Source organism: Lemur catta, chromosome X (genome assembly GCF_020740605.2).
Source record: "Lemur catta isolate mLemCat1 chromosome X, mLemCat1.pri, whole genome shotgun sequence".
Lineage (NCBI taxonomy): Eukaryota > Metazoa > Chordata > Mammalia > Primates > Lemuridae > Lemur > Lemur catta.
Window position 1 is genome coordinate 11914156 of NC_059155.1, and position 18689 is coordinate 11932844.

General features: G+C 38.2%; 1 protein-coding gene across 6 annotated transcripts in view; it reads left to right on the forward strand.

The window, feature by feature from the left end:
• MID2 (midline 2) overlaps positions 1 to 12100 on the forward strand; it is an 85415-nt gene extending 73315 nt beyond the window's left edge. For 4 of the 6 annotated variants that reach the window (XM_045537926.1, XM_045537921.1, XM_045537927.1 and 1 more), the window contains exons 6-10: positions 926 to 1053; positions 2170 to 2403; positions 9217 to 9378; positions 10954 to 11161; positions 11527 to 12100. In XM_045537926.1, coding sequence (XP_045393882.1) covers positions 926 to 1053; positions 2170 to 2403; positions 9217 to 9378; positions 10954 to 11161; positions 11527 to 11929 — 1135 coding nt within the window. In that variant the 3' untranslated portion in view covers positions 11930 to 12100. The remainder of the gene's footprint in view (positions 1 to 925; positions 1054 to 2169; positions 2404 to 9216; positions 9379 to 10953; positions 11162 to 11526) is intronic. The other 2 variants (XM_045537923.1, XM_045537922.1) reach the window with 1 other exon arrangement.
• Positions 12101 to 18689: the final 6589 nt, after the last annotated feature.

Here is an 18689-nt window from a genome sequence, read left to right on the forward strand (position 1 = left end):
AGTATGTAAAATATGCCTCTTTTTTTTTAAAGAACAATCTAAATGGTTAATGGTATTGAGTTTAGGATCAGATGAGCATGAGTTCAGTCATATTTCTGACTCTTATTGGTTGTGTGATCTTGGGTAAGTTACTTATCTTTTCAACGTGTCAACTTTCTCATTTGCAAAATGGAAATAACATCTGCTATACAGGGTTATGGTAAGGAATAAATTAGATAATGTATGCAAAGAGCATGCACAGTGCCTTGTTATATACTAAGCACTCAATAAATGTTAGCAGTTGTGTTGTTGTTAGTCATTCAGTTATTCATTCAACAATTATGTTTTCATTATGTGTCCCACACTGTGTTAGGGACCGTGGAATATATAAAAGATACAAAATATGAACCCTGCTCTTGAGACTTGTAGAATTAGTTGGGGAGACAAAAGTATCAGCATTGTACAATTAGAGGATAATAAAATGAAATATTAATATTATAAAAGATCAAATAAAGGATTATTTAGGGGAAGGTGTTAACCTAGCATGCTGGCTTGTTTATTAGCATAAAAAAATAGAGAGTTAGAAAAAAATCTTTCAAACTGTTCTTACAAAGCCTTCAGAGGTCTAGTTTTGATGCTGCCTGCCAGATGGAAAATGATGCAGAGGGGAAAAAATCCTGTATTTACTTCTAAAAATTAAGACAGGATGGAGGAGTGTGTTTGAGGGGTGAACATATGTGAATAAATATGGTATAACTCTTAATTGGTTCCTGATGATTAAAATTTAAATGGTTTCCATTGGAAAAGCACAGATACAATATTTTCACTTAATGAATCAAACCTTACAAGTCATTTATTTTCACCTTGTTAAACCAGAAATCAAACACTGGATGAAGGTTGCAAACCTATGTTGATGTATATTGATGTACTTTTCTCTCTCTTTCAGGGTTGCTATGGCAACTGCATCTTCTCAAGTTCTGATTCCAGACATCAATTTTAATGATGCCTTTGAAAACTTTGCTTTAGATTTTTCCAGAGAAAAGAAACTGTTGGAGGGGCTAGATTATTTAACAGGTGTGAAAAGACTGTGTTTTCCTTCCCATTTTCATTTTTTTCTTTTGGTGTGCTTTTACTTAAAAATAATCTAAAAAGGATAATATTTATAATGAAAATGTTTTTGTAATCTTTAAAGTGAAACATGTATCTTTTCAGATAGAATAGATTGTAATTCATACAACAGAAAAGAAAGATGGTTTGTTAAATATTTCTGGGATCAGAATGCGTATACAATCCATACTTAAGGGTAAAACACAAGAAATTGCTAGTGGATTACTCTTTATGAGTCTATCAGTAATATATTGTTGCTTGTTAAGAGGGCAGAACTTAGGTGGCAATTAGGGAATGTTAGACAATGTTCCACATAGGAACAGGTACTACTGAAATGGTTTTAGGAAAACTTAGGAATTACTAGATCAGGAAGAAAAGTGTGAGAAATATCTGGCTTGCAGCCAATTTTAGAATATGAGGGATGCAACCAGCCTGTTAAGAAATGCTGGCTACCTTCAGGATTACTGAATGATCATTTCATGAGAAAAATATCCGCACACTAACTTTTATGTTTTTTTGTGTTAGAATAATGGCTATAACATTTATGTTTGTAGCTATTTTTGTTAATACATTAACATAGTTGTCATTTATTAAATATCTACTTTATGCCAGGCATTGTATATTAATGTTATATCATTAATCCTTACAGTAACATCCCTATTTACAGATGAAGGAACTCATATTAATTTGCACTTGACTATACTGCCAAAAATATGTAATAAAACTTATTTTGAAATAAAATGTAATAGGTTGAGGGCCGTGTATTAAGAAAACCATGTGATCACTTTGCTCTGATATCTATGTAAGCACTTATATAGGCAGACTAGACAACTGAGGCAACCATCACAATAATGTAGGTTTATATCATCGTGTAAAATATCTTTATTGTAGCAAAAGTGGTTTTGGGCTAGCTAGAGGTCTCAGCATTTTGCTTTAGGTTGTATGGTTCATGTAGTCTAAAGCTTATCTATTAAGAAAACCTCCTCTCTAAGAGATGTTGGGTTAGGCAGGAAGAGTAACAATTGTAAAATTCCATAAGAGAGATTTTGCTTTTCTTACCTTCTTTTTCACCTTTCCTTACAGCCCCAAACCCACCATCTATCCGAGAGGAACTCTGTACTGCCTCCCATGACACCATTACAGTCCACTGGATCTCTGATGATGAGTTCAGCATCAGCTCCTATGAGCTTCAGTACACCATATTCACTGGCCAGGCTAACTTCATCAGTAAGTCATGGTGTAGTTGGGGCCTGTGGCCAGAGATAAGGAAATGTAAGGAAGCAGTAAGCTGCTCAAGATTGGCCGGGGCGCCACGAGGCAAGTGTTTGTAAGACATGTTAGGTTGTTTAGTATAGTGTTTCATGGACAGTGTAAGCTCCCCAGGGCATTGTAAAGACCTTACTGATGGGGGTGATAAGGTAGTTGTGTAATCCATTTTTGGGCAGTCACTGGGGCCACTCCCATTTATGTATGTAATCCTTAGCCTTTCCTCAATTAATCCATGTCACTCCACTCTCCCAAGGACAGCATAGCTCAGTATTTGTTCATCATTGCTGGTTTTGTGTGTGTGAACATCCATCTCTTTCCTTGACTCTTCTTCCACTCATTATCATGGTACAATACATTATGTTCAAAGACTTTATCATACCTATTTGATCAGTGAATGTGGTGACAAGCTTCCTGCCTCTGTCAATCTTCTCTTTACTCCTCCCTTTTCACCAAGAATAATACTAAATATAAAAACAGGTCAGTGGTCCACAAAATGAAAGTGGTTAACAAAGCAGTTGTTTAGCTCACATGTTATGGTTTCACCTTCTGGTGAATTGGAGCAAGAGAAAGCAGAGTAGGGACTGAACTTCATTCATTGATTGCCAGTCAAGAGGGTATTGAGCTGAAAGTTTCCCTTGATATGCTGGAGGGAAATGGAAACAAAAGCAGAATTAAAGCTGGATTCAAGACAGGAACAGATTCCCACCCTAAGGTTGTATCTGCATAACTGCAAATTAGAATTTTCTTTTACCTTTGTGTTTGTGCTTTGTGTCTGACTTCACAAGTTGGCATGAGAGGAGTTTTTCCAACTAACCCGCCCCCCCATAGGCTTCCTTTTCCTGTTTTGTGACAATTCTGGGGCAGACTTCTGTTTGTGAAAATGGTGAGGTGTGGAGATGAAAGGACATTTGGAGGTCAAACTCTAAAAAACACTTGCCTCGTGCAGCTCCAACCTAATTCACTTGGCCCATGTAGCTATGTTCCTGGGTGTTTCTTCAGGTTGTGACATCACAAACTCTAAGGTTTCACTGACAGACTTGTCTCTCCTACTCTGGAAAGTCTTAGAGCCAACAACTGTGCTTCTTCTTCCTGATATGGTGAGAACAGTCTCCCAGGAGTTGAGAACAAGTCTGAGAAGTGACTAAGATCAAAAGGTTATCACCTTTGTTTTCAAGGCTATATAGTCCCTTATAAAGAAAAGCTTAGAGGATAATTCTTAATAGTGATAGGATCATAGCATCTTAGAATTGGAGTGGACCTTAGAAGTCATCTAGTCTAATATTCTTCCCATCTGCCAGATACCCAGTAGATGATAGCCCTGTCTGAGCTTGAACATTTCCAGTGATGAGGAGGGAGCTCACTTCTAACGAAACAGCTCATTCAATTGCTGTGTAGCTATAAATAATTGCCAGTATTTTCTTATAAGAGGGGTGACTCTTCCTTTTAGTAAATAATAATGACATTAATAATTTACATGTGTATTATGCTTTGACATTTACAAATGTTCCCACATTCATTATCTCATATAGTCCCCATGAGTTCTTACTTAGCCTTATGAAATAGGTGATATTACCTCTGTTTTATAGATGAAGACACAAAGGCTCAAGTTAAGTGAGTTGCCCAATGTCACAGAGCTATAAAATGATGAAATTAAGATTAGAACCCAGGCCTGTCAGACTTCAAACTTAATGCTCCTTGAATTAAACCATAGCTACCAGTGTACTAGTTCTGGCCTTTTGTGTGTCATTAAGAAACCTAATCCATCTTTCACATAGTAGTTCTTCAGATAAGTTTAGGTAGCTCGTATGACCCTTCTAAAGTTTCTCTTTTCCAGGCTAGACATTCTCAGTTCTTTCAATTGCTCCCCATATGGCATGGTTTTAAGATCCTTTACCATCCTGGTATCCTTTTTATGGGCACACTCAAAGTGCTTTATAAAATGTCCTGTCAAAAAAGTGAATACATTACTCAAAAAGTGGACTGACCACTGCAGAGGATAGCTGGATTGTTTATTTCTCTTGTACATTAGCTGATGCCTCCTTGCCCTGTACCTTTTTTTCAGCAGCCACATTGACTTCTGACTGTTTACCGAGTATATAATCAACTGAATTTTCTGTGAGTTCCAAATCCTGTTCTTTCATGATTGTCTAAACTGAAACACAATACTTTGAATGACTTTGACTCCTTATTCCAGCATGCCAAAACCCTTTGGGATCCAGATTCTACCTTCCAATACATTTGCTTTCCCTTGGAACCTGCCTTCTATGTCTTCCTTCAGTCATTGATAGAACAGTTCAGTAGGACAGGGATAAGGGCAGAGCCTTGAAGCAAAATTTTGGATGGTTATGGGAAACTATTTGACTAGGGATAATATTTATGAAGATTCAAAGTCCCAGATTTACCAACCAATCTGGCCTGCCACTGTTGACTTAACCTCAGTTCCGAGAGCTACTTTCCCTTCAGGTTTTTTCCTATTTTCTTTATCCAGAAATGTCATCCTTGTCGGTTGAAATTAAGTCTGGGAGACTAGTCTACCCCCTGTATTTATCAACTTTCTTCCTTCATTTTTAACTTTCTTCCGCCTCTTTTAAGATTGAAATGATTACAACCAACAATGTTTCAGATGATGCTGTTAGCTGAATGAGAATTCCAATAGATGGGTATTTGCCTTCTGATTACTGTATTAACTTAATTCTGTTTGAATTTTGTGTTTTGCATTACAAAAACATTGACCATAACCTCTGTCTGGCCAGGCAGTCTATAACATGCTGCCACAAAGATATAACTTCTTTAATTTCCCCTCCTTTTCATTCTCATGTAAATTCTCTCCACCACACATTTATACTCAGGTTCTTGGATTTCTGTATTGTGATTTTTCCCTTCTGAACAAGAGGTATACTTCCATTATCATAATTTAATCATAAGTCCAATCTTAGCAAGTCTCAGTGATACCCAGAGGATCATATATTTACCTTTTTAAATTTACAAATAATTTCAAAATTACGGAAAAGTCACAAGACCAACACAAAGAACACCCCTATACTCTTTCCCAGATTTACCTATTGTTAATATTTTGTTCCATTTCATTTATCATTTGCTAACATTCTCCGTCTCTGTTTTTAGGGGGAACCATTTGACAGTAAATTGTATACATCATGGCCTTTTACCTCTGAATCCTTCAGTGTATGTCTCCTAAGAATAAGGAAATTATCTTACGTAACCACAGTACAGTTATCAACTTTAATTGATTCAATACTTCTATCTAAATCACCATTCACATTCCAATTTTTTTTTTTTTTTTTGAGACAGAGTCTCGCTTTGCTGCCCGGGCTAGAGTGAGTGCTGTGGCGTCAGCCTAACTCACAGCAACCTCAAACTCCTGGGCTTCAGTGATCCTACTGCCTCAGCCTCCCCGGTAGCTGAGACTACAGGCATGTGCCACCATGCCCGGCTAATTTTTTTCTATATATATTTTAGTTGGCCAGATAATTTCTTTCTATTTTTTTAGTAGAGACGGGGTCTCGCTCTTGCTCAGGCTGGTCTCGAACTCCTGACCTTGAGCGATCCACCCGCCTCAGCCTCCCAGAGTGCTAGGATTACAGGCGTGAGCCACTGCGCCCGGCCTACATTCCAATTTTTGACAACTGACCCAATAACATTCTTTGTAACATATGAAGAACCCAGTATTATCCTTTATGGTCTAGGTAGGCCCAGGTATTACATTTAATTCTCATATCTCTTTAGCCTCCTTCAATCTGAAAACTTCCTCAGCCCTTCTTTGTCTTTACTGGCATCGAGATTTTTAAAAGTACCCTTTTTTATTATACTTTATTATATTCTTACTTATTTTGGATTTGTCTGATGTTTCCTCATGATTATATTCAGTACAGTCCTTTCTTAGGGTATTATATCTGGAAGCATATGATGTGCACTTGACCTTCATTGGTGATACTAATTTTGATCACCTAGTTAAGATGTGATCTGATTTCTTCACTGCATAGTTACTGCTTTTTCTTTTGCCACTAATAAGCAATCAGTGTGGTGATACTTTAAGACCATGAAAATATCCTGCTTCCTCATCAAACCCATCTCACCTCCCTCACCCCTCTTTTAGCATCAGTTGATGATTCTTGCCTGATTCAGTCTTTACCATGGTGATTGCAAACTGATGATTTTCCAGCTAGGTACTCCCTCCCACATTTACAAGTTGGCACTTGGCATTCTACTATAAGCAAGAGCCCCATACCCCATTTCTCCCATTTGTTTATTTATTTATAAGTATGGACTGATGCATTCTCTTTTAATTTTTACTGCCCTTACTTGTTTTGGTGCTCAAATCATCCAGATTTAGCCAGTGTGAGCCTTTCAAGGTCACTCCTGGGTCTTTATGATATTCTCTCATCATTTTTTATGTACTTCCTTACTTTTTGGCATAACAAAATGTTCTAGGCTCATTTTGACCATATCCTGTCCCAGCCTTGAAATCAACCATTTTTCCAAGGAGCCCTGGTTCCTTTTAGTGGGAGAATAAACATCCACATGTGTACATATGCACACATATAATATACAAGCATACATACTTTACATATGTGCACATGCACAAACATTTGCATGTTTTAGGAATCATAAGTTCACATCAATACGTCCAGTTCCAATCCATTCCCACAGGTTCTTTCTTGCCTTCCCCCATTCCATATTTGTATATTCATTTGTCCACAGTATGAACCCTGGCTCCCAACAGTCTCAACACATGTACTTATTTGCTCAATCCTATAATATATCTATTACAAAGTATAATAGTGTCAGAATTGCTTTGCCCATACCACTACAACAACAAACCTGATAACAATACTTTAGGATTTGTTTGCAGTTCTCCCCCCATCCCCACTGCTTGGGTGTGGTTATGTTATTCATTTGAAGTGCAATTCTCATTTGTTCTGTTTGCCTTCAATTTTAGTCCCTACCTTTCCAGCCTTATGGATTTAATTTTATTTTTTTGAATTTGTAAAACAACAAAATGTTCCCCAAAGGAAAACTATATAAAAAGTATACTCAGAGAAGTGTCATTCCCTCCAATATCCTTTAATCCTGTTTCCCCAACCCTGTGCCTTGTTGTTAGCCAACTTCATTATTTTCTGGTTTATCCTTCCTGTTGTTGTTTCTTTGTAAATCCAAACAAATATATGTATATTATTTGCCTTTCTTTCTCTCAATAAAAGTAGCATATTACATATGCTCTTTTGCAATTTACTATTTTCAGCTGAAAATATTTCCTGGAAATCACTCTACATCAGTTCATAGAGATCTTCCTCATTCTTTTTTCACAGCTGCATAGTACTTCATTATGAAGTTTGTTTTTGTATTGTTAGAAGTATATCTGGAAGATCATATACTTTCCTCTTTGTATTAAAATTTCATATGCAGCTTATGATGCAGACTGTGCATTCGTACATAGATAGGCAAGGCCTCAGATATTGATCCTGGCCCTTCCTTATTGTCTTTTCATAAGAATCACTAGGCATCTCCACCAATTCTTCCTCTTTTTCTATAGCATATCTGTCCTCCATTATGTTTCTTTTTCTAGTTTTAATTTAGGATTTTCAGCCTCCTCTCAAATTAATTATAAAATCCTTTTGGTCCGATCTCTTGCAAAACAGTCATGACTTATTATTTTCAATTTTCAACTCAATAAATCCTTTACTACAGCTGCATAGAAGTAACTAAATTCACCACTCATTTTCCTTGCCCTTTCCTATCCACGCTTTAGTAGAACTGTGGCTAAAAAGTGGTAAACTGACCATAAAGCATATAATAGGAGAAAGAAGTCTAGATAATCCACAGAGTTAGAATGCTGGTCTGTCTTTTACTGAAAGCTAGCCAAATACATGTTTTTAATTATGTACATTTCCCCTGTTTTAGTCAATGTTTATAGTCTAAAGACTTTCAAAAGCAGAAGCCTAGATCTCTGATCCCTTTCCCTACTTGGAAAGGAAGAAGATTCCAGGCAACAATGTGTTACTGGACCACTCAACCCCAAATGAATATGGGAATTAAAGCCAGGAAGGGGTAAAAATGTGTAGTATCAGAGTGAGGAGAGGATATCTTGCTTTGGTTATCGTATCATCTCCTTCGCTTCCCTGTGAGATCTTGGAGCCCAGCTAGTTTGGAAAGTAAGGGTGAGGATGAGGTGGGAAAGTGTAATCATAAGCCCTGAAAGCCTCACTACTTCGCAGAAACAAAGAAACATTGTCATTCACCCCATGAATTGTGATATAACAGAGAGAACACTAGGCTAAGATTTTAAAAATACTAGGGTTGTACTCTTAGCACCGTCACCAATTATCTGTGGCCTTGGGCAAGTCACTTTTCTTCTCTCAATCCTAGTTTCCTATTTGTAAAATGAGAGAAACATGCTGTCTAGGTGTTCTTTCACCTCGAGTTTCCATGTTTCTGTGCTCTGCACAGGACTGCTCCATCCGTACAAGACCAGACTCAGCTCTCAAAACAGTGGACATTTGGGGTAAAGATCCAGAGATTCCATAAGAGTGATGATTCTGTGACTTTGTATAGTGGCCACTCCTGTGTTATTTAGCAGAAAATGGAAGTAACCTAATTTTTGCTAGTGGTTGTGCTTAATTTCCAGAAGCAAGGAGCCTGGCATAAATCTAGCTCTGTGGGAGAAAAGAAATAGTGGAATCATATGCCCTGCTTCATCTCATTATGTGTTCCGAGACTCAAAAGAAGACAAAATGAATTCACTTCCTTTTGGGGGGGGGGCGGCTTATGATGAATTTTCAGTGTGTTTTTTGCCCTATCTCTCTTACCTGCTAGTTAATGTCCTTGTCTTTCCCCACTTTACAGGCCTGTATAATTCAGTGGATAGCTGGATGATTGTGCCCAACATTAAGCAGAACCATTACACGGTGCACGGGCTCCAGAGCGGGACACGCTACATCTTCGTTGTTAAAGCCATAAACCAAGCAGGCAGCCGGAACAGTGAACCTACCAGACTAAAAACAAACAGTACGTTGTGGTAATTTTGAAAGGGAAGATCAGTTTTCCTCTCCATGTCAGGGAGTACATTTAGCCTGATTAGGCACCATTGCAGTGCATGAGAGCAATGGCACTGGGTAGGGGAGTTTTGCTACTGTTTTTTGTGCTTTGGGAAAGGGGTTTGCTGGTGCCCATGGGAGATTTGTGGACACAGAGATATACATAAAATAGCTGGCAGCTTGGGAGGATATTAGTGAAGAGTTCTTCTCTGCACTCTACCCGTCTGCCCCATATTTGGGACACAATTGAGTAAAAGAGCATTATTTGTGATTGATCTATTAGAATCCTGCTGCAGAGAAGCCATTCTGTTAGGAATGCTTTTGACTTAAAATAACAGAAAGCACAACTAACTTAGCTTAACAAATAGCATTTGTTAGTAGCTTAAATGAATAGTAAATTTTTTTCTCTCTGTTACATAACAAGAAGTTTGAAGGCAGGCAGTTCAGGGCTGGTGCAGCCGCTCTGTGATGTCATAAAAGATCCAGGCTCCTTCTCTCTTTGTGTATTGGCTTATTGTCACATGGTTGCAAAATGGCCACTGTAACCTTCAGATGTCATCTTTCCTCTCAAAATAGGAAGAAGAATGAAAGGGTTGGTACATGTGATGGCTATCCCTTTTATCAGAAAAACAGAAACTTTCCCAGAAACTTCCTCCACTCTGTCTTGCTTCTGCATCCATCTTATTAGCCACCCCTAGCAGCAAGGGAGGCTGGGAAACTGAGTATTTAGCTTTTCCAGCCTCTATAGTGAAAGTGGGTAACAGAAAAAGTTGGAAATGCATATTGTGTTAGCCAACAGTGTCTGTCACAGAAGCATTTTGTATAATAAAGCTCCTCCCATACCCAGTAACTGGCCCCCTGGCAATAAAGCTTTTGCCATACGGTGATAAGGAATTCTGTGTTGTGAATGATTGTACACAGCAAATGTTTTCTCTGATCATTGATCATGCAACAGTCATTCTAACAAACTTGCCCAATTATATTTTGCTTACACCCCTATTGTAAGAGGGCAAAAACTGTCCTGTTGCTGAGTTCTCAGGGTTTTTTTTTTTTGCTCTGGTATCAAGCACCAACACTTTATCTGTCCCCCTCACCTCAAACATTGAAACACTCCTTCCCTTAAAATCTATCCAAATCCCAAACCACCCACTGAAATAAAGCCAAGCTCCTTTTTAATTTGATAATATATGATGAGGGAACAGCTTGTTGGCTCCTATATGCTTAGAATATGACTTCCAACAAAATGCTCTTAGGAGAGATCCCCATTTTTTTCCTATAGGGGTAAAATAAATGCCTCCACGTTGGTCATTTTATGGGAAATTGACCTTTATTCTTATTTTATTGAAAACTCTGGCTTCTGGCCTGCTTTCTTAATATAATCTAAACAGCAGCCAACTTGCACTGACCAAAGAATGATCATCATATGGAGACTCTCCCTTTGTTCAGCATTTACAGTCTGGCTCCCCTGGTAGTGGTGGTCCTGGAGGACAAAGGTAAACTTTTTAAATATTTCATCACACATTTTCTCTTTTCTACTTTTTTTCAGGCCAGCCCTTTAAATTGGATCCCAAAATGACTCACAGGAAGTTGAAGATCTCCAATGATGGATTGCAGATGGAGAAGGATGAAAGCTCTCTGAAAAAAAGCCATACCCCGGAGAGGTTCAGTGGCACAGGGTGCTATGGGGCAGCAGGAAATATATTCATTGACAGTGGCTGCCACTACTGGGAGGTGCTCATGGGTTCCTCAACATGGTGAGTGGATCCCATTTTTCTTTTCTCTTCTCTCACCTGTCGTTAGGTTCCTGGGAGATTGAATTCCATAGCACAGCCATAACACCAGTAAGTCAAAGTGAAAAGGTATGTGATGAAAACCACTCGTAGAAAAATTTGCCAGCTTTTTAATAAAATCATGGAAAAATATACTGGCCTAAGAGTTGGAAATTACTACATTACTCTAATTGCTAGCTTTTTAAAGCCCTAGTGATATCAGCATTGTGCATCTAAATGTAAACTTTTAAGGAAGAAACATGTATTCTGTTTCTTATATATCCTATATGGTGTCTAGCACAACTCATATCATTTGTAAATGTTTATTTCTCATTTCCACTGTCTCCCAGGTATGCAATTGGTATTGCCTACAAATCAGCTCCAAAGAACGAATGGATTGGCAAGAATGCCTCTTCATGGGTCTTCTCCCGCTGCAATAGTAACTTCGTGGTGAGACATAACAACAAGGAAATGCTGGTGGATGTGCCTCCTCAGTTGAAGCGTCTGGGTGTCCTCCTGGATTATGACAACAACATGCTGTCTTTCTATGACCCAGCTAACTGTCTCCATCTTCATACTTTTGATGTGACCTTCATTCTTCCAGTTTGTCCAACATTCACAATCTGGAACAAATCCCTAATGATCCTGTCTGGCTTACCTGCCCCAGATTTTATTGATTACCCTGAGCGGCAGGAATGCAACTGCAGGCCTCACGAATCCCCCTATGTCTCTGGGATGAAAGCTTGTCATTAAGTTTCAAGAGAGCATATAATTCACTAGCTCTCCCATTCAGCAGTTCTTCCCCTCCTAAAACTAAGTTAGTGTTCAATACATGAAATACAAAATAAAGTCCATTTGAAGCATCCAAAATAACTAGATATTGTAGATTTAATTTTTGTGCATTAAAGCTTGTATCTGGATTAATGAATTGAGTTTTTCTCATAACAAATTATCTGAGTAGTCTGGGTTCAAGCCATTGGAGAAAAATTTAGAGAATGTATCTGTTGTCATTAGAGAATTAAAAATTCCCAATGATTCCAGGAGTTAAATGATACTGGAAGCAATTAGCACAATTCTAGGTAAATAATGTAGAAAGATGCTCTGAACAAGGGGCTAGCCAGCCAGAAGGGGGATAGTGGTCAGCCTTTCTAGTACTGGCCAGTTTGGCCAAATAGAATTTTGAACAGTGTCAAATTGTCACATATTGTGTGTCACTTTTGATAAAAACCTACAATAAAGGGTTTATTATACGTAAACCATGAATATGTATATATAATATATAAAATGAATTCTACATTATTCATGTGACTGTAGACTTCATTTTATATATTATATATACACAGTAAACTTTTTAATTTGCTCATTTTGAGTGAGAAATATACTAGAAGGCAAAATAAATTACACCATCCATTTTTGTCCTCTAAAGGAAACATCAAAATCAATCAACATTTCTCTCCTCCCTCCTTCCATCCTTCCCTTCCTCCCTCCTGTCACACACACATACACATGCAGTCATGAATGACATAGAGAGTGGGAAGAGTTCTAGGTGGGGTTAGGAGAAATTTGGGACAAGATTGCACAAGGGAGGCAATTTCTAGATAGAAAATTGGTCCAGGTAGAAGTGTCCTATGGAGCACAATGTCGTTGAAGCTTCCTAATAGAGGAGGTCCATCTGAATTGTTAAAAATTCTGTCACAGAATATTTCAAAGAAATACAGTTTTCTTACTGTCAAGTACATACAGTTATTAGAATTAAGCTTTAAAAAGCATAATGGAAGTTCTTTAGGAACTTGCTTAATCTGTAAGAATGGAGTGTTATATACATGCAACAACTATTTACATATAAATGTACTTATATTTTCAGATAAAACGCTTCTGAAGTGCTTAAGAATGCCTGAAAACAGTTTGTTTTCTTAAATAGGTTAAATAATCATTCCTCTTGCAATCTTGTTTACACTATTCATTTGCTTAGCCAACTCTTCCTGGCAAATGCAGACATAAAATTCATCCTAGTCCTCATCAGTATATCTGAAGGGAATGGAGCTTTATGGTCTGTGATTTTGTTAGTTCCACTGCAGGAATTGGGGATTTCAGAAAACCAGAGCTTTTCTCCTTTCCAGGAGCTGAGTCTGCTTCAAGGAGGGTACTTGAGAGTTGTGAAAATATTACTATTGTACAATTACAGTGTGGTAACTGTAATAATTCCCCCAGATTGGAGCCTGGAAACAATGTCAAAATTTCTTCCCTCTTCCTTTCTACCAGCTTGGTGGATGCTGATTTATTAATTCATTCGATAAACTATTAGATGCCAGGTACCACAGTACTGCTGGGTGAGTACACATGTTAATTAAACACAGTACCTGCTGTCAAATGGCTTCTATTCTGTAGAAGAGACAAAGTATCTATATTAATCCCTGCCATAACAGTTATGAATTGTTTCTAAACCTAACATGGAAAGAAAGACTGATGCAGATACAGAAGGAAGGCTCAAACCTACATATCTAGTGCCAAAGTCAGCTTTTCTGTTTTAAAGACCATTATGTCCTTACTGCTAATCAGGACATAAGAAACCTCAGTAAGATTCATTAGTTCTGTAATGGAAGTCTCATAACCTTTTGATTAAAATGATCCTAGTTTCTCTGCCATTTATTAGTGGTATGACTTAGGGCAACTACTTCATTCTCTGAGCCTCTGTTTCCTTTTCTGTAAAATAATGTCCACTTTACAAGGCTGTTTCAAAGATTTAAAAAGATAGCATGTGTAAACTGTCTAGCACAGTGCCTGGCATTTACTAAGTGTGCCATAAATATTAATCTCCTCCCCTACCCCCAGCTCCAATGCTGTGTAGCAGTGCTTTAAAATGTGTGCCTTTCATTTCTCAGTTATCCTGGTCTTTCCCCTAGGACTTAACCCCAAATTCTTAAACATAACATGATTTTCCCACTTCATAAAGCCTTTCACTGGCTCCTTAGCACTCATTAGAAGGTCCCCACTCCTTAGAGTTTGACTTTTCATGTCCCTGTTTGTTTTCCCAGCTTCATCTTCTGCTACTTTCCCCCGATACGCTGGTTACTCTAGCCAAGTTGTCCTCTGTGCTTGAAGCAGAGACATTATTAAACAATTTTAATGCCCAGAGTAAACAATAGGAATTTTCCTTAAATTAAGGGAATAGTGTGAAAAGGCTGTAAGTATAGAACACTCCACCTCCACCCCAGTCCAATTTCCTTTGCCTTGTCCTTGCCTCTCCAAAGCCATTCATTTATTTTTGTGTCCTTTAGATCTTAGTACTCTAGAACAAAGCTCTAATTTCCCCAGCTTACTTTGACTCTAGCCTGGACTACCTTTCCCCACCCTTACCCCTCTCAACCAGACTAACTCCTTGCCTCCCTAGACTGGGTTACATTGCTTTCTTTGGAGCTCCCATGACACCCTGTGCATCCTTCTCTCAGCAATAATCACATTGTATAGCAGTGTTTTTCAGACCACCTATGTTAGACTCATCTATAAAACAATTGATTCTGGGATTGTACTCCTGATTAATTAGAATATCTAGAAGCATAGGTAGAAATATACATTTTTGACAAGCTCCTTGTGTGATTCTGATGCACACACAAAAGTTTAATGTGTGATAATCATCTTCCCTACTAGACTGTGAATATCTTGAGGGCAAGGACTGTATCTTTTTTTATTGTTGTATTTTTAATACCTGGCACAGTGTCTTCAACAGAGTAGCTGCCTGGCTAATGTTTATTGAATGAATGTATGAACGAACAAATGAATTATCAAATTTTCCTTCTTGTACTCTGATAACCGTAGTAATGTTTGTTAGTTCCTAGACAGAAAAGCTTGGTTACTACTCCATTTGGGTTGTACTGATATTATTTTACAGATGTACCAAGGCTCATTCATATAAATGAGCATTGTCCCCCTTAAAAACGTTGGCAGTTATCTTAAAGAATTGTCTTTGGAGCATGTGGCACTATTCTTTTCAATATCATTTCAATCTTTTCAAACTTTGTTCTTTGAAGGTGGATTTAAGTTTGGGTTATAGCCAAAAATTACTCACAACTAGGCCTATGGAATAAAGTAGGAAGATTAAACTGGGTTTGGGGTAAGCAATGAAGTTAAAGTCCCAAGTTCTGAGCCAAATAATGAAAAGTGATTTCCAAGATATAACATGGTAGCAAAGTACTCAATTGGGGTGTGATGAGTCCCAGATATTTACTTCAGTTAATGTAAGACTTTCATAGAATCCTGGCAATGCCAGGGACCTTAGAAGTCACTGGCTACCCTTAGCTAAACCCAGCTGGACAAAGGGAATAAGACCTATATTTAACATCTTCAAGGAAGGCGACTCCATAAACTTTTGTTGTTAATTGCTTTACTAAATCTATTTTCCACAACCTTTTCTGTCAGAAAATTATTTTATGTCTGCAATTTATGCTTGTTTCCACTTTTTATATTGTCTTATTGAAGAAAGCACAATAATAATCAAAATAAAGTTAAACCTCTTTTGAGAATATGAAAGAAGTTTTAATGCCACATTGAGGTTCTGGCTATTTGTAAGTAAAAGTAACTGCATCTGAACGTGTTTTTATTATGTAATTCCATTGTGTATCTTTGGATGCGGTAAAATTCAGATTACAACAAAATCACTTATGTATGTTCTTTCTGGCTAAAACACACTAGGTGAATTTTCTAAGCTTCCTTGGTTTACGTATTTATATATGACTACCTGGATGGAGCAATCCATGGATGGACTTTTGAATAAGCTCAAATATTTGATACCCTTTCCTCCAAAGAATGGAGAACATGAGGTAGGTAGACAAGAACCACTCCTACACTTATTTCTAGCTCCTGAAGCCAATTGCAGCCTCGGAGCCACTGGGCTGTATTTGGCCACTGTGTATTACAGGTTGGCCAGACTGATAGCCATCATGTCAGGCAAAACTAACTGCCTTTTATGGTGTGGTCTGCCAGTTTCAGATGTATGCTGTATTGTTGTTATTGGCTAGAATATTTATTAGACTATTGTTGGACTATTTTTTATCAAATGTTTTACCCCAGGCCTGTTTGTACTGGGAGCTCTGGACCAAGAATGTCTCTCCTAGTGACAGAAATCTGAGCATCTGTGGGTTACACAGCCTCATCCCTCTCTAAAATATCCCAGCCCATCCAAAATGCTATATTATGAATTAAATAAATATATATGTATTCATGAGTTCTTGGTTGTCTCTCACTGGAGTTTAATTGGGGGAGGACTAAAAGGAAGATGGCCATGAGTTACTGGAATTGGGTAAGTGACTTCAGAGAAACTAATGGTCATATAATAGAGATCTGGGCAGAGAGGGTTCAGGGGGTCTGGAACTTGAGATCCAATCATGAAGACTTTGGTTTTAGGAGCAGGATACAGTCCAGAAGACTAAAGAAATGAAGGTATAAGGGCCAAGGAAACATGGCACATTTAGTTTCAGAGATTGGAGCAGAAGGTGAGAATTAAAGAATAACAAAAAATCCCAGTGTTAAGATTAGGGTAGGACTGAAAACAAGTGATCTGACTTACTGTTAACCACCTTGCCTGTAGAAGGAGCATAGAAGGGTTAGTCAGGGCTGGAATTGGGCATATCTTAGAGTTGTGGTGGCATTGAGACTACAAGGTGAAGTGACGCTGGGCAGTCAAGGGTGGCAGCTAGAGAAGTGATTTGAAACAGGTTATCAGACCAAGGGCCTATAGGAACTCTAGCCCAAAGTCAAGAGGATTAAAATATAAAGGAGACAAAAGCTTAGAACATCAGGAATTTAGTAGTCTAATTGGAGAGCAGTCTGGGCAAATGCCAAATATGGGATTATTACCCACAGCTAAGATTTTAATATACATATATATTTTTTTGTGATGTGATGTTGGGAAAGCCTAGTTCCATTTATCTGCCAGGGCAGAGCAGACACGGTTCTTTATGTTCCCCTATTAAGGAATAGAATTGGTCCCAGAGTCTCAGTGAAGCTGAGCCTGTAGGTGGCAGTGAGGTGGTCTCAGTTACAAAGGTTAGTAGTAGGTTGTTACAAGGATATTGAAAATATATTTAGCATGATAGTTAATGAAAATGACTCTCCTTCACTGAATTTCCAGGAATGGAGGATCAAGGTGGTCTTCCTATAACTGCCGTGCACAGTATATGAATTACAGTTGTGACTGGTTTGGACTAGTCAATCAAGAGCTTATGACTACTTGTTACAATCCTAGGACTCTTCTCATTTTTGTGGGGTGATATTAAGACGAAAAAAATTCCTAACATTTATAATGAGGTACCCAGTTCAATAATTCTTCCCAAATAGTTTTAGATCTATGAACTCAATGAGTTACTAGGGGTAGTTAAAAAAGGGAGCATTTACTGGAATGAGAGTAGAGTGAGAGTAGAAACTCTTACCAGGACCAAGCATGGAGACTTCTACACAGTAGATGCTTAGTAAATGCTGCTTGAATAAAATTAGAACCTGGTAAGCAGAATGACAAGCAGGCAACCTTGTACATTGTGAGGTTCGAGGTTAGGTGCGCTTACAGCTACCACTTGTCAAATCCCCCTCAGACAGATATTCCTGGTCCAGCATTCCCATGACTGCTTCTTGCCATTGTTCTTTAAAACTAGGCTCCTTCAAAGGGCACAATTAGAAGAATTAATAAATTAACCATCAGTAATGTGCTAATGGAGGAGTACGGGCAAAATTCATACTCCTACCAAATCCTTCCTTTACCTCTTCTCAGAAAACAAGAAATGTTAACAAGGACCTTCTAGAGAAAATGTTTTTGTTGTCTAACCTGGGGGTGACAAAGTGGGGAGAGCAAACTTCAGACTTTCAGATTTAAAAGGGTCTGCCGACAATGCTCTGGTAGGCTTGTAGGGGACATATTTTGGGCCAAGAGGAGTCTTTCAAATAATGATATATTGATGTCAACTCTATTTTCTATAGGGCTGGTCTTATACACAGAATGCAAAAAGGATCTGCTACTCCTCCACCCAGATTGAAAGTCCCAGAAAATGGAATTTGGGCTGATTATCCCTTTGATGTACAGTGGCAGGAAAAAGCCATGATCTACCTTTTTTTTTTTTTTTTGTCCAGCTCCACTCCCTCAGTGATAAGGGAGGATGCTGTGATATCCCATAAATGCAAAATTCACAGCAAGCAGCCGTCAAACACACAAGGCAAGGCCAAGTCTGAGGCCTGACTGATGCAACAAGTAAAGATACAATGAATCACCTTTAGTTTCAGTTTATTATTCACAGAGCGAAAGAAAAAGCAGTCAAAGGTTCCAGCTCCTAGTGGTCCTTGTCCTAAACAAAAAGGATGACATTGAAACAGAAGGGGCCAGAACACTTCCATGTGAGTTGTGGGGTATCCAATTGCTAAGAAGCCAATTCTAGACAGCAGCTAAGTAGCTTTATAGTCCAGTTCTATTCTGAGGGAAGTGGGTCAGGAAGCCTTGTACCTTATCAGAACCAGGGAGGTGGGAGGCTGT